This window comes from Mustela putorius, unplaced genomic scaffold (assembly GCF_011764305.1).
Source record: "Mustela putorius furo isolate JIRA1106 unplaced genomic scaffold, ASM1176430v1.1 tig00003869_pilon_pilon_pilon, whole genome shotgun sequence".
In the NCBI taxonomy this organism is placed as follows: Eukaryota; Metazoa; Chordata; class Mammalia; order Carnivora; family Mustelidae; genus Mustela; species Mustela putorius.
Genome location: NW_025422021.1, coordinates 32,290,635 through 32,306,303, shown reverse-complemented (window position 1 = coordinate 32,306,303; position 15,669 = coordinate 32,290,635). Strand labels below are relative to the sequence as shown.

Here is a 15,669-nt window from a genome sequence, read left to right as displayed (position 1 = left end):
GCACTCCCACCAATTAACACTGAACCAAGAACAAAAGCTCCAAGCCCACCCTCCCTCCTGCAGCAAGAAAGAGCAGACAGGCCAGCTGGCCAGCCTGGGGCCCAGCACGGGGTGCTCATGGAGGCAGCCCCACCACGGGCTGCACCAGCCCGGCACGACCTAAGTTCATCAGCAACCATTGGGCACCAACAGGAGCCTCTCGGGATGGCAGTGTGGGAAAGTTGAATTAAACTCCCCCATCGATCGATACTGATTCCCTTCACTCAACTCAGAAGAGCTGTGCTGTATCCACATCGTGCATCCAAATTTATTTTTTAAAAACTTTTTTTAATATAATAAACCCTAATTTGTTTCAAAAGTTAAACACGGAGTCTTAAGTGTTTATGGCTACATGGATGCTCACAGCACGCGGTCACACATTTCGTTCAGACCACATGGGGCACAGCTCCCCACCAGAAACCACAGGGAAGGTTTCTGCACCGCATCTGCTCTCCCGGCTAGATGCACACGTACGTGCACTTGTGCACTGAACATCCTGGTCGAGACCAGGAATGTCACGGGTAAGCCAGCCACGGCAGGGATCCTCCAGGGACCCTGCCCCGTGGGGAGTGCTCAAGCCTGCTGTGCCCACATACCTGCTCTGCCTAGGGCCGCAGCCGATCATCACCCGCTGAGGAAATGAAGCCTTGCTGCCCGGAGTGCATGTTACACAGTGCCGAACGCTCGTGGGGTGAGCACTCAGAGGTCTGTCTTTGAACGAAAGGCCCTTTACAAAACCCAGTGTCTGAGGGTTCCCTTGGCGCAGTGCCACTCTCTCCACCAGCCCAACACCCACCCTCCCTTGGCCCTGGAATGCCTTCCCCCTTGGGGTGACCTGTTCTGGCCAGTGGCCAGGGCAGGGAAGGTGGCATTGCTGCAGACCCTGTTCAGGGAGTGGCGTGCGGGGCTCCCGCCCCAGACCCTGGGGGTAACCATCCCCACATGGGGGCTCAGAAGCAGTACGGCCCTGTCCCGTAGAGAAGCGGCGTCTCCTGGTGCTCTGCCTTCCGCCAGCCTCCCCTGCAGCCTCCCAGCAGGAGCAGCGCCTGCATATGAAGAAGGCTCTTCCTGGGCACCCCACATTCTCCAGAATTTCTAAACGCAATCCTGGTTTAACAGAACAGAAGCAAGCAGCAGAAGATAGTGCTCGGTATTCCATGACATTTCCCCCTCCTGCTGGCACAGAATCTCCATGAGGCCTTCGTTAAAAAGCCCTCCTCACAAAAACAAAACCCCCTTGGATGCCCCAAAGATGGAACAAGTTGGGACAACTGCCAGATGACCCATGGCCCGAGGCAGCAGCAGAGTCCGGGGTGTCCTTGCTAGGGTCCCTTAGTTTTAGAGTGGGGACCTGCTCCTGCCTGGCTCCACAGGGCCCTGTACATGCAGTACAGTGTGAGGCGGGTTCCAGAGGTCTGAAGGGCATGGGGCCCTCTTCTCCCCTTAATGATGGCCAAACTGACTGGATCTCTATACCTGCCTTCTGGGAACCTTTACGTCAATTTAAAATTCCTTGCATTTGGAAAGGGAAGGGTAATCAAACAAATCAGATGTGGGGGAAGAAATGCAACACCATTTTCTCCCCGTTCTTGGTATAAAGCAATGCCATCCATGGGTGCTAAATAAGCCAACCATTGGTGGTGATGAACGCACTGATTACAGGTCATGAAGAGAAATGACCAGAACTAAAGATAACACCACCACTAACGAAATCAGAAAGCGCTGGAAAGGGGCTGGAAACAGCTTAGTGTGCGAATTATCTCATCTCCCGTGGCATCAACAAATACTGCTGAAAGCTTCCATGTCAGAAAATAGCTGCTCATCTAAATATATAACCTTGCACATCATCCCATAATGGAGAGGACACAGCCTCACAAACGGCCAGCAGGACAACATAACCACACACACTGAACCAGAAAAAAGGCTAGAGGAAGCCCATGTGCAAGAAGCCAAAAGAACAGAAGCATTAAATTCAGAAAACAGAATAAAAAATTGGATGAAAAACAGAATCAAATACATTCATTGTGTTCCCAAATGTAAATGGGATATGTTCTCATGAAAACGATCAGATTGGGTTAAAAAAAAAACATATATGTGTACAGAGAAAGGAGCCAGCTATGAGGCTCAAACTGAACAGAAAAAAAAAAAAAAGGACACAAGAGACAAATCACAAGAGAAAGAAGTCTAAGATCAAAATACCAGTATTGGAAGATTTAATCCAAAGCTAATGTAAAATGCAAAATAAGGTACAGGCCATGTCATTAGTCTAAAGTATACAATTTACCACAAGAATATGGCTATGGTAGATATGTGTGGGAACAGAGGACACACAGAAACCCAGGTAGAACTGGACAGAAAGAGCAAACTGGCAGGAGATGTGGGCTCATTCCCATACATGGAGGGCATCGCGACGGGAAGCAGGACCATGCAGGAGACCAGAATAATGGAATGAACCCTTGGTAAACAATATGCCTCAAACTCTGTCATGAAAGACTGATGCTTCCTTCTCAAGCCCCTAGGGAACATTCACCAAAATCAATGCCACATGGAGAACACAGAAAATTTCCAAACACATACAAAAACCCATCCAGTACAGACAGCGATCCCAGAGCACACTGCCACGGAATGAGGCGGAAACAAAACACGCAGAAACAAGAGCACCAAACACTTTTCCTTTCAACGTTCAAAAACCCAACGTGAGGGGCACCTGGGTGGCTCAGTGGGTTATGTCTCTGCCTTCAGCTCAGGTCATGATCTCAGGGTCCTGGGATCGAGCCCCGCATCTGGCTCTCCTCTCAGCAGGGAGCCTGCTTCCTTCTCTCTCTCTCTGCCTGCCTCTGCCTACTTGTGATCTCTGTCAAATAAATAAATAAAATCTTTAAAAAAAAAAACAAAAACCAACGTGAAAATGAAGAGAGCACATAAAATAAAGAAAAGGAACACATCGGGTATAGCGGATGGCAGGGACTGCTCAGAAAGCTCAGAAAGGAATTCATAGTCTAACACAGTTAAGAGTAGGAATTGAAACAAACAAATTAAGCACTGGACTCCAAAAGTTAGAATAAGAACCAGAAAATTAAACCATATGCTGTTTAAGGAAAAAGAGGGAAAAAGATCATGCAGATCACAGAAATTAAAGGAATTATTGATTCAGGGCCCCGAAACTCAGGAACCGGATAAAAGCAGCTAGGGGCCGTTGGGCAGTGAGGACAGCCTGGGTGCCTTTCGGGCCGGGGGATGGAGAGCAGTACAGCTGATGATGGCTTTCAGGAACTAGTCCCACAATTGTAACAAAACAAAACAAATAACACTTTCGTTGTAAAAACCTTCTATGGTGCACAGAACCAGGGAGGAATATGGCAAACACCCACGCGTGCAGCTTGAACAATTACCAATATTTGCCATTTTGTTTCATCTATTAATATCCATTTTTTGCAATTCCATGGAATAAAATATCTCAACTTTAAACTGGTAAAAGATTGAAAACAGTCATACAGCTTTTAAAAAGTTTTTTCTCATTAATAATGATCATGAATTTAAAAATAATGATTTTAACTGAACTTGCCAATGTCACACAGCCAGGTGCCAGGTCCCTTGGACCAAAAGGTCTGCTGCCCCTGGTGTCGGCATGCTCTGAGAGCCGGCAACAAAACAACACCGGAAGAACGACTAGTTCCACAGCTGTCGGTACCATCAAGGGTTGCTGGAAATGTGGGGTAAACTTCAAAATCCTGTTTGTGGCCAAACTCCCCACTGGTGGGGAGCCATGCATGGACTGCCCATACAACTTGGCTAGACTCTCTTCTGCTGAATACTTTTCCAAGAAGTCCTATTACATGACAAGCCCAAACCCCTCAGTTCTTGTGGACCCCGAAGAACTGGCCCTTTCACAACAGGTGGCTTCAATGGTGTTTTCTCTGGAGTAATAGCTATGTCCTCCGTGCTGGAGGACAACGCTTTACCCAAACACCTGTTCCAAATCTGACTCTACAGGAGATAATATGACTTCCATACAAGCGGGGCTCCGGGGACCGCTCCGAGGCGAGGTCTTAAAGAGGGACACCACCTTGCCACGAGTAAGCCTAGTGCAGAAACACATGCCACTTCTCATGTCGACTTTCCTGGCCTTTCCGACAGCCCATGATGTCATTTTAATGGGATCTCATGTGCGTAAGTTCCCATGCACTGCCTGCACCAGCGAGGGTTCTCTCTGGAGGGAGCAAAACCATCTGTACTCCTCTGCTCTGTGAGCTAACGAAGAAGCAACTGCAAGATTCTTCCCCCACTCCCTATTTCAGAACGATCCTTAAAGCTCTTTAGAAAACCTTTTTAATGTTTCTAATTTTTCTGTATCCTGCAGGAAGAAAAACTGCTTTTTGGAAATATTTGCAAGCTCAAATTGAGCAAGAGCTGTAAATAAAAACCTGGCATACAGTTGGAGCTTGGCTTTCGAGAAGTGCCCAAATGCACTTCCGGAAAACTATAAATAGAACCAGGCCGCACCCCATGCAAAAAATGGTGAAATGTCCTTTAAGTTCTCCTATATAAATGCAGCTATCAGAGACAAAGAAGACTTCCAGAAGTCAGGGAGAGACGAGCTAAGAGTCTGCAATCACTGTTTTTTATAAACAAGGTGTTGCTTCACAAGAGCGCTAAGATCACACACTCACAATGGAAACGCAGGAAGATGGGAACGGAGGTTGAGCACAGAGGACTCATGAGGAGAGCTGTGCCAGGGGGACCCACCTCCTCCTCCCCACTACCCCTGCCCAGTGTGGGAAAGTGCTCCTGCCCAGGAGTCCCCTGCTTCCAGCCCATTGTCCCCGCCCCCCCTTACCTGCTCCGAGCCTGGGGCCTGGGCAGGGCTCACACTGGCACAGATCACAGGTTATTCTCGGAAACCCATTTTGATTACCTAAACTCAGGGGATAAAAATACAGCATCTGAAAGTAGAAAATAGTTCCAGTGGTCGAGGAAGGCCACAAATCTCTACGATAGGTACTGCCTGTTGCAGTTATGTAAGGTCAAGGTCACGGAACATGAAGAAGGCCTTTCACTGTTTCCTTCTTAGCAACCTCCAAAGGGACGTCTGCTTGTGTTTCACCTAACAGCTGGGAGGCACCACGGCCGGTATTACCTAACACTGAGCGCTGAAATATTTAAAAATAGAAGGTGTTTCCTGCACTTGGCAGAAGGAGAAGAGGGCAGCCAAGAGGCCGTGTGAGGCGGGGCTGCACTTCTTGGGGTGAGCCAGCCCTTCCAGCAGGATCACCCCCCTCCCCAGGGGGCCATGTACTCCACCAGGCTCTCTGGACCTGGGATGCCCCACCCCACCCCAAATACCCAACATGGAACACAGCAGCTTTCAAGAGCTTTGTGGGTCACGGGCAGGGGGACCATCCAACAGGAGGCAGGAAAGGCAGGATTTTGGTGTGTGCTGGGGTGGGGGAAAGAAGTGGGGGTTCAGGTTCAGACTTGAACATCTAGACACATGTTAAACACTCAGCCCCTTAATGGCCATGTAACCTGGGGCCCTAACGAGTGGTGGCTTCTTGCCGTTCTCATGGGGGGGGGGGTGCGGGTTCCAAGGCCCAGCAGCGCCAAGTGCCAGCAGGACGGCAGCAGAGAGGTGGGGACAGCACCCAATGCTGCCATTCCACCATGACTGCTGGAAGGGCTGGCGATCCTGTGCCGTGGTGCAAGCCTGCTTGTAGCGTGCACATGCACACTGGTGGTCACCACACCACTAGAGCCCCTGGCTCAAAGTACAAATCAGGAAAAAATGCACAGGTAACTCTAAGCAAACAGGGTCTATAAAAAATTTAGGAACAATGTCTACTCTACAGACATGGCATGGAGAGTTCATTTCCATACCATCTGGAGGCCGATGATTCCCAGCGTTAAGCCTCCGGCCTCAGCCAACCCCCACACTGGGGCTCATGCTCACACCTGCCTTCTCACATCTCCAATGGGGCACGACTTTCTAAAAGTCTCCCCAAGAGTGGCTTCGTCCATATCCCCACCTAAATTCATGGCAACTCCACCAACCACATGCTCAGATCCCAGACCACAGGATCATTCCCACCTCTGCTTCCCTCACAGCTCGCTGGCATCTCCAGTGAATCCTGCGTACGTCCAGTATTTCCAGACTCTGAACCATGTTACCATGCTTGCTGCCTCTATCCAGCCTGAGCCAGCCCCCACCCCCCATCCCATGCCCCTCCCATGTGTCTGTCACTGTAGCACAAAGCGAGGGGTGTCACTCCTCTGCTCAGAACCTCCAAGAGTTGCCCACTCTCTCAAGGACAAAGCCCTACCCTGCAGGATGGCTGCAAGTCCTCATGGACCCACAGCCACTCCAGATCTTGCAAGAACACTTCTCCTCTCCAGCCTCCTGGCTAGCCCCAGGCCACCCCCTCCGGCCTCTGCACCAGCCACTCAGCACCAGCAAGTCCTGACCAGCCTACCCTGTCCCCTAATGAAAAGTCCCACATGTCTGAGCTCCCCCCTCCACCCAGCTTCCCAGGTCCAGGATTCAGTGCCCCTGAGCTTGAGCCATGAACATGTTGGGAAGCCGGCGCCCAGCACCAGAGAACACCACTCTGCTTAAGTACACCCCTAGACTCACAGAAACAGACCAGAGCGCCAGCCTCAGCCAACTCCACAGGCATGATCTTTTCCAAACACGGCCCGCTAGCTGAAAAATCAGTCACAGAAAGACAGCTTGAAAAACGCTACACCTTCAGATGAGACACACTTCTAAATATCTAATTTTTTCAAAGAAAACAGAATCATCAAACAAAATTTAAAGCGACTACAAAGTAAATATTTCGAATGAGAACTTACGAAAGCACTTGTGCCCGCAAAGAAGCATGCGACCATGTACGCTGATATCCAAAGGAAGAAAGGTTAGAAATTAATGTCACATGTTCAACCTGAGTCTTTAGGACACAAATGTCCAAATGAGGCCCCAAGAAACAAAACGGAGATGAGAATGGGAGTCAGGGCATGGCAGAGGCAGAAGCTGGGTCTCTGAAGGACAGTAAACACACAAAGCTGACAGGACACGCAGTGTGCCCTCGGCTCCAAGGCCACCAGACCCAGCTGCTCCATGTTCCTCGTGAAAAATTCCAGACCTCGGCTACCTCTGGGGCCTCCCATGCCTTGAAGTGGGCCTAGAAGCTGGAGAAGGACTGCCGTACAGGTCCCAGGTCCCCTCAGTGATCCTGGCCCAAGGCCCAGGAGTTCCGTGAGGCATCCAAAGCCTGAGAGAAGCTTTAGCCCCTTCCGTGAGGGCTCTGGACGACAGCGGCTGGCCCCTACCCACCGCTTCCCGCCCACTCCGACCCGGCTCCCCTGGAGATGTAGTTTGGAGATGTAGATCTGGGTTTGGGTCTACAGCATCCCAGGCAGTAGAGCCCCACCACTGTGGGGCTCCAGACACAGGGACCTCTCCTGCACGGAGTGTGGCCACAGTGAAACTGAGCACTGGAAGCGAAATCCTGTCCCGAGCAGAACAGGGGTGAGGCTGACAAAGCCACTCTCTGACCCTGGCTGAAGGTCCTAAAGACCAACATGAGGGCTCCATGGACTGTCTGGGCTCGTGTCCCTCCCGCCCTGCTGTCTGGACGTGCAGGACACAGAGCTGGTGAGAAAAGACAAAAGCATGAAGGTTGGATGCCTCAGTCAGTCCTGGGCACATGTCTGCCTAGGGTGGTGCCTCCCATCACACACCCCACAGAAGTCGGCCTTGGGAAAAACCCTTCCTTCCACCTCGTGATCTCCTTCAAGTATCCGGGAGGGCCGTGAGGGACAGTCCCTACTTTCTGCACCTACGCAAATCCCGGTCACTGCTGCCATCGACGCATCTGGGCTTGTGGGGATAAGCACCTGGTTTCGGGTGCACCAGGGCACAGGGGGCCATTTCTCTAGACACCCCCAAGTCCCCACTGTGCTGTAAACAGCAAACCCCAGCTTTCCAAGGGCTCCTGTTCCCTGCTCTGGCCCCCAAGGCCTGCTATTCCTAATTCTGTGCGCCTATGGGCACAGCAGCAAGACAAAATTTAACGGGTTGGGATAGCTCGTGATAAACAACAACCCAAACAATCTAATTTCCATCCAGGATAAGAAAGGCCTTCGTGTGCCTCCTTCAAGCACGGAGGACACTGAAGAAGCCCGCCGGCAGAGAGGGTGTGGCCGTCCAGCAGAGCGGGCCTCACCTGGGGCAAGGCGGGGAGGCACGATGGGGCATTTCTGGTGGAAAATGGCAGACCGAACACTATCGCTTATCCCTGCTCCCCCGACATCCCACTAAAATGGTATGGATTGTTTAAAAAAAAAAGAAACCACCAACAGAAACACAAACAAAATGCACGTAAGAGAACAAGTTCTCAAAGTCAGAAAGAACACGGTGAACGCTGGGCACCTGCCTTCTGAGATACAAGAAACCAAACCCTCCCCTGTGGCGGGGAAGGGAGGGTCTGTTTTCAGGTGCAAAGACTCCAGAAAAGGCTCAGTAGTTGTCAGGAGATGAAACGTCTACCCTGGGGGCACGGAGGTACCCGGACTCCTTGCGTACCCCGCACGGCTGGAGAAGCCAGAGACTCCCCTTCTGGAGGGCAAGGCAGAAGATGGATGGGGCCAAGAGCACAGACAGAGCAGGCTGCGAAGGGGTGGCCTGGCAGTCTACCCCAGGATGTGGTGGCCCAGGTCTGCACCCTCCCAGGGAGGCTGGCAGGTTTGATGAACAACGTGTCCACGCAGGGTTGGGGAGCCCCAGCTACCTGGACCACCCACACTCTGGTGGGTCCCCTCTTCCCCCGGGTGCCCTCTCCCAAAGATGAGCAGATAGTTGGGGGCACCAGACTGCTGAGAAAACTATCCCCATATGAGACAGAGCCCATGCAGACAGACACCAGGACCCTGTCCCCAGGGAGATGGTGCCATTCCAGACAGAAGGGCAGACACACTGTCCAGGTGGCCAACAGGATGGGCAGCAAGGCTGCGGAAGAGAAGGAGACCATCAGTATTCAGAGGGAAGACTATTTCCAAAGCCCAAATCCACAAGCCAGATGGCAAACCACAGTGTCACTCTGAGGGCAAATGTCACTTCTTTCACAACGGGGCCAGGGTCACCCAAGCTCAGCCAGGCATGGATGAGAGCCCACAGCACCCCTCTGCCGCCCTGAGGGGACTAGGCCCCTCTATGGGCTCTCTACTCCAGGAGAGGGGCGTGCCAGGAGGAGGCCACAGGGCCAGGTCCAGAGCCCAGGCCGGAATGGGGCACCCTCCACCTGGGCAGCAATGAACATGGACTTCTGCCACATTTGGCACCAGACACCTCCACATGTGTCCCTCTCTCCAGAGTTTCCTGGCACTCCAGACCGCATCCCGGAGAGCCTGTCTGGGGAGGTCTGAGTGCACACACGGTAAAGCACAAGGAAAAGAAAGGAAGAAGAGGCCAGGTAGTGAGTGATGGGGACCGAGGGGTGCCAGCTCGCTCTCTGGTACATGTGGGGCCTGAAGCAGGAGGCCCTTTATGCACCCAGAGAATCTGAGAAGCACCAGCGTTCGGTGAACCAAACCGCCACGGGCCCCCCGACGGCTCATAGCTCCGGGATGCGGACAGGCCACGCTGCAGGCCCTCCGATGGCTCACAGCTCTGGGCCGTGGGTCCCAGGATGTCTCACAGCTCTGGACGCAGACAGGCCAGGCCACGGACTCCCATCCTGCTGGGCTCCCAGGTCTGGGGACGCAGCCCACAGTCCAGCACCTAAGAAGGCCAGTGTCAGTGAGTGAAGTGGACGCCATGGAGGGAGAGGGGCCGGCTTCACAGGACAGAAAGCAGTCACAATAGAGTGAGGCCTGTCTTTGGAAACACCGTCCTAAGGCACAAAAGCACAAAACCTAAAACTTCACACCATGAAGCACTACACTTAGGAAATAATCCACATTCTCTGTTGTAAATTCCTCCCAGCAATGAACTCATGGACTCCCGAGAAAAGCAGCAGGCTGGTGGGTAAGTTGGGGAGGGGTCTGGGAGGAACCAGCCAGGCACTGTGGTCCCGGAGCTGAGGAGCCTTTGTCCCTCTCCTCCCTGACACGTGGGTTTCGAGCCAAGGGATGGCTCACACCGCCATGGTCTTCACTTCAGATGATGCACCCAAGAGTCTGGTGCCCCTGCCCAGCCGTCAGCACCAGCCTGCTGACTCATAACTCGTAATGAGTCCTCCCCACAGGCCCAGACCTGCTCACCAGGCTCGGCACCCACCAGGGGACTGGACATTGTGGAGGTCTGTGCACCTGATGCAGGAAAAAGCAGACACGGCTCCAACTTTAGAAAATACAGAGTTAAGGCCCAGGAAGACCAGAACCCTCACAGAAGACAGTCTCTGTGTAATGCAAAGCATTTCAATGTGAGGTTCCCTGCGTCACTGGTTTCACTTCCTTTTACACGGGAGTCCAAGAGCTGCCATCGCGAAGGGTTCTGGGCTGGAGGAGAGGGATGTGCAAGCCTTAGAGGAACAGAGCAGCTGAGCTCCTGGCCACATGCTGACTGGAGGGTATGGGTCAGAGGACGACGGAGAGCTGCGTGAGACCCCTCCTGTGTGCACGTGCTGTACCCAAGATGCCACCACGCTTCCCTGCACCATGAGATCTCAGAGACCACCCAGGCTCAGAGGCTTGGCTGCCTGCCGGAGGCTGTGCAGCCCATTAGAGTCGGGCCGACCCGCAGAGCTGCTTGGCTCCCAGGCCTGACCCTGCACTCAGGTCTTTCCATCTGCAGCCCAACGAGAGAGCACATGGGATGGAGCAAGAGAGGGAGGACACTCTGTGCCTGTGCCCCCGGGGACGGGGCTCCTGGCCCAGTGGTCTTCCCACACTCGGAGCGCCCCCAGGAGGGCACAGACCTGACGGGAGAGTGGGGAGGAGCCAAGAGCACGGAGAAAGCCAGGCTGCCCTGGCAAGTTCCAGCAGGATGGGCTGGGAGCCCAGAAAGGACGGAGGAAGGACATGCGCGGGGTACGCAGGCCTTGGAAAGGACGCCTTTTCACAATTCTGACTGTGAGGACCCTCAACCGCAGAAGGGAAAGTGGAATCTGAGGGTTCCTCAGCAGCATGCGAGGGAAAAAGGCTGTGTCGAAGCTGGAGGGCGCGGGGCAACACCCTTTTGTCTAGAACGGCCTCCCAGGGTGAGCCCACAGCCCCTATAAACAGCTGCTGGTACACACCACACACGTGCATGTGCCCAGCCTCTGGGGACACAGCTGCAGGCACCCGTGGGGCTCAGGGCTATGGGGCCACAGGCTCCTACAGAGGCCCTCATTTGACTGGCAGCTGCTCACACAGGGTACCCAGCAAACCTGGTGGATGCAGGCAGGTGGAACACTTCTCGGCACCCACTCAGGCTGATCAGGCACATCCAACTGTGGGATTTTGTCCCTAAATTTTTCAAATTGTGGGGTCTGACTATGTATCTTTATGCTCTAAATTTTATTGTTCCCACAAACTGAAAGCACACGAGCCCGCAGGAGGAGCATAGCAGCCCCCGGGAGGCCGGAGATCATGCTCATACAGCATGGCCCATGGGTACGGGGTGCCTCACATACCCCTGCACTTGTGTCCCCAGGTCGGGAGCTGGAGCACGCTCCCCAGGGCACGGCCTCCTGCTGGGCAGAGCCAGGCGAGTCCCGAGTGACACAGCGCCAGGATGAGGAAACCGAAGAAGGTGGCCTCCGTGCTGCTGTCCCTGCCTGGCACTGCAGCAGGAGCCACCCAAGGCGGCACGATCCTTCACCGCCCTCGACCGTGTGCATCCCAAGCCCAGAGACCCACTTTCTGTCACACACACACAAGGCGGGGCTGTGCGGGAGAAGAATTACCATGGGGGCCTGGTTCCCAGGGGGATCGACCAGTTAAACTCATCATCTCGGAAGCTGGTAAGGGAGGTTTTCTGGCACTTTCCTGGGGTCCTTCAGGGGTCCCACGTGTCTCATATTTGCATTTCCGTCACCAGGTAAGTCTTCTCTCACCGAAACCAAATGACAGTATGAGAAACTTGGCTGGGAGGCAGTAGAAGCTTCTGGCTCCAGCTAGTCTCACCCAGCTCCTGCTCCCAAACTCAAGATGAGGGTCAGGAAATCCAACAACCTCTTGACAGTGTGGGGGTCGATACCCTCTGAGATGTGGGAATCCATGTGCTAAAAGTAAGCTTTATTTTTTGCTCAGTTTGGGTAAGTTCTTTTGAGTTTCTGTAATTTCTTCAAAAGTCCACAATTTTCTTTCTAAACAGCCTCAAACAGAAACCCCCCTAACCGAGCCACACATGCTTTAGGGACACACGTCTGGAGGCAATGGTACCTGAATCTCACACCCATGGAACATGCCGGAGCTTCTCATCCACGCAGCTCCTATCCTTCAACTCAGCCACCACGTCCCCCTGGGCACAGGGGTCACAACACTGTCTGAGGTGGTCTCTCCTCCAGTAGCACAGAGCAGAGGTCTTGTCCCATAATTTACATGCTGGGTGTCCTTAGAGGGTGCTCCTGACCCAAGGTTCCCCGTCCCCTCTCCATGGGGCAGAGATGCTCCAGGCAGCAAGGACCCTTGGCTGCTATGATGAGTGCACGTGTGACGGACAGCAGCCCCTCAGCATCAACAGTCAGTGCTTAATATGTGCATCCTGTTCTTTTTTTTTTTTGGTAAAGGTTTTGTTTATTTCGGAGAGAGAGAGACAGAGACAGAGATAGCAAGAAAGCACAAGCAGGAGGTGAGGGAGAAGTAGGTTTCCCACTGAGCAGGGAGCCTGATACAGGACTCCATCCCAGGACCCTGGGATCATGACTTAGGCCTGGGCTGAAGGCAGCTGCTTAACTGACTGAGCCACCAGGGACCCTGAGCCCCCTCTTCTTATTCAGGTCTTGTTTTCTTCCACTTTGTTCCTGGGTGACGGAGGCACTGTTCTCAACCTCTTCACTCAGTCAAGGCTGCTGCGGGCCTCCTGGCGTCCACACAGTGCAGTGCCAAGCAAGCTCCCCTTCCAATTCTGGAAGCCAACCCCCAACATGTTCAGTACCATGACTCTCTTCCATAATAAACACGCATTTTTTTGGTGTCAGAGGGAAAAGTCTGTTACTTCAAAAATATGACAATGATTCACAAATGAGTTACTTAAATGTCTCTCAAGTCACCCATGACCCAGACACCTGGCTCAGGTGGGCATTTCTCATTCCCCTCAAACTCCGACATCTCTCCCTACCTAACTGAGCTGCTGACATGGCTTCCTAACAGTCCCTGCGCCCCAGGTCCCCAGCCAAGAGGAGGAAGGACAGCCTCCGGGAAGGGGGAACAGGTGTAGCCACATCTGTAACGGTGCCACTTCACTTCTTCAAGAAACAAAGGACTGGGATGTTAACCAGAGTCACAGTGACAAGTTCAGTTGGAAAAGAAAACAAAAAGGAAACCTTGTTTACATCAAGGACATTGCAGGGGGAGGGTAAGAAAGCAGAATTAACCCAGACTGAAAAGGCTTTTGGCTTTTTTCTTCGACAATTCAGACTTTTCTACCAGGAGGTATTCTTGCATGAACTATCTCATGCCTCAATTCAAGATGGCGCACCAAGAAGACGGGACGCGTGCTTTCTACCTAAAGTCACATGTCATGAAGACGAACCACACGTCAAGGGAACCATTACCAGGAGCCACCCTCCCCAAGTAAAGGGCCCAGCAGTGAGACTAGACCAACAGAACAGGGGCCGTGCACCCCTCCCTACGCAGAGGACAAGTTCCCGCAGGAAGGCTGGAGTGACTTCTGTGAATCACATACAAGTATCATGTTATCACACTGCTGAGTGTCAAGGTTAAACTCAGTGGGGAGGAAATCTGCCGGGGCAAATTAGGATTGACAGAAAAGTCATCGAAGAACTGTATAGAGACATCAGTATAGCCAAAAAGGAGTTTTCATATTAAGTTTCAAATTCTGTTTCCTTGTAGGACATGGTTTAGAGTGGCCTGGAATGGACTGAGCGTGGAGGGGCTAAGAAGGCCCCTCGCTCCAGCAGCTTCTGAAGCAGCCCTTGACCTGCAAGTTTCATGCCCAAAGTCACACCTACACCATGCATGTGCATCCCTCCTGGCAGCCTGCCAGTGGGCATGGCTTCCACACCGCAGACACTGTCCGCCTGCAAGGGAGGAAACATGGCATTGTCCCCCCACACCCCCCCAATCTACCAGCAGGGGGCCTGGCTACCAGGAAGTTAAACAACTTGCTTCAATGTCATGGGGCCACGTTCCCCAAGACACCATTTCTCAAGTTGGGTGGGTCCCCTCAAAGGAGAGGAGAAGAGGCCCATCAGGATCATCCAAGGACCCCGAAGCAGCTGTCACAATTAAGTCACACATCCTCTTCAGTATGTCTCAACAGGACAACAGGACATGTCTGTCAATGGAACATCTGTCCAGAAACTACTAAAAATCAGACACATGTGTGATTCTTTTAAGAATCCTGCAGAGAGGGACACCTGGGTGGCTCAGTTGGTTAAGTGACTGCCTTTGGCTCAGGTCATGATCCCAGAGTTCTGGGATTGAATCCCACATTGAGCTCCTGGCTCCACAGAGAGTCTGCTTCTCCCTCTGACCTTCTTCCCTCTCATGCTCTCTCTCACTCACTCTCTCTCTCAAATAAATAAACAAAGTCTTTAAAAAAAAAAAAAGAATCCTGCAGAGGATTATCCCCATCCACAAAACGATCAGCCTCAGGTCAGAGCCAGTGGGTCAGCAGGACCCCTGGTCCCCTATGAATCTGAAGCCCACAGGCTGTCTCACCCTAAGCCATATCAGGTCTCAACAGGGCGTACGTCCTTTCCAAGCCGGAAAACTAATCGGAGTCTACCTCTTTCTGGTCCACCTAGAAACAACTACTTCCCACCTTCGTGGCCTATGGGGCTGTCTAGGAAGTCTCTTTGTCTGTCCCACACCCAGGGGGGACAGGAGCACTAGGAAGCTGCCTGAAGATACCCAACCACCCAAGGACTCTGTTCAGACAACAGTAACACTGGTGATGTGAGCCCAGGAGCAAGTGAGAATCAAGGCAGTTTCCGTCACACAGGCTGCACATAAAACCTGAACATCGCACAGGCTATTCTGAAGCCCCCCTCCCTGCACCTGGGGTCAAAAGTCAAGGTGTTCGGAAGGGGGTCCTAGAGAAGAAGCATGTAAATGGCAGACAGAGCGGGCTGTGAGCATCCTGGGGGACGGCGAAGCGAGTGCCCACGGCCCCAGGGACACGGAGCACCAGAGCATCTGGACCTTTGCAGAGAATCAAAGGGAGCTTCGTGTGTGGGAAGACGCCAGGAATGACCCTTGGCAGAGCACGTAGCATCCCTATGCAAGGAAGGACATACCTTTCTCGCCACTTCCAGCCTCTGTTTAAGGGGACCGGGGGCAGAGGCAGGTGCCCATCACCTCCCGGTCCTGGCCGGCACTGCCCATGGAGGAGGTGGGCAGGGTGGCACCCAGGAAGGCTGGGGTCCAGGAGGTGCCACAGAGCCAAGACCACTGAGACTAGAAGCCTTGGGGTGTGGTGAAGGCAAGGGTCCTGCAGCGCAGTCTTGAAATGCAGGCTCAGGAGTC

General features: G+C 52.9%; 1 protein-coding gene across 8 annotated transcripts in view; it reads right to left on the bottom strand.

Moving 5' to 3' along the window:
• The window catches only part of HDAC4 (histone deacetylase 4), a 287,530-nt gene that overhangs the window by 134,017 nt on the left and 137,844 nt on the right, over positions 1-15,669 (bottom strand). The window contains exon 1 of one of the 8 annotated variants that reach the window (XM_013051855.2): positions 4,877-5,170. The exons of the other annotated variants lie outside the window; for them this stretch is intronic. Coding sequence (XP_012907309.2) covers positions 4,877-4,982 — 106 coding nt within the window. The 5' untranslated portion in view covers positions 4,983-5,170. Of the gene's footprint in view, positions 1-4,876; positions 5,171-15,669 lie in introns of those variants that run through there. 8 annotated transcript variants of the gene reach the window in all.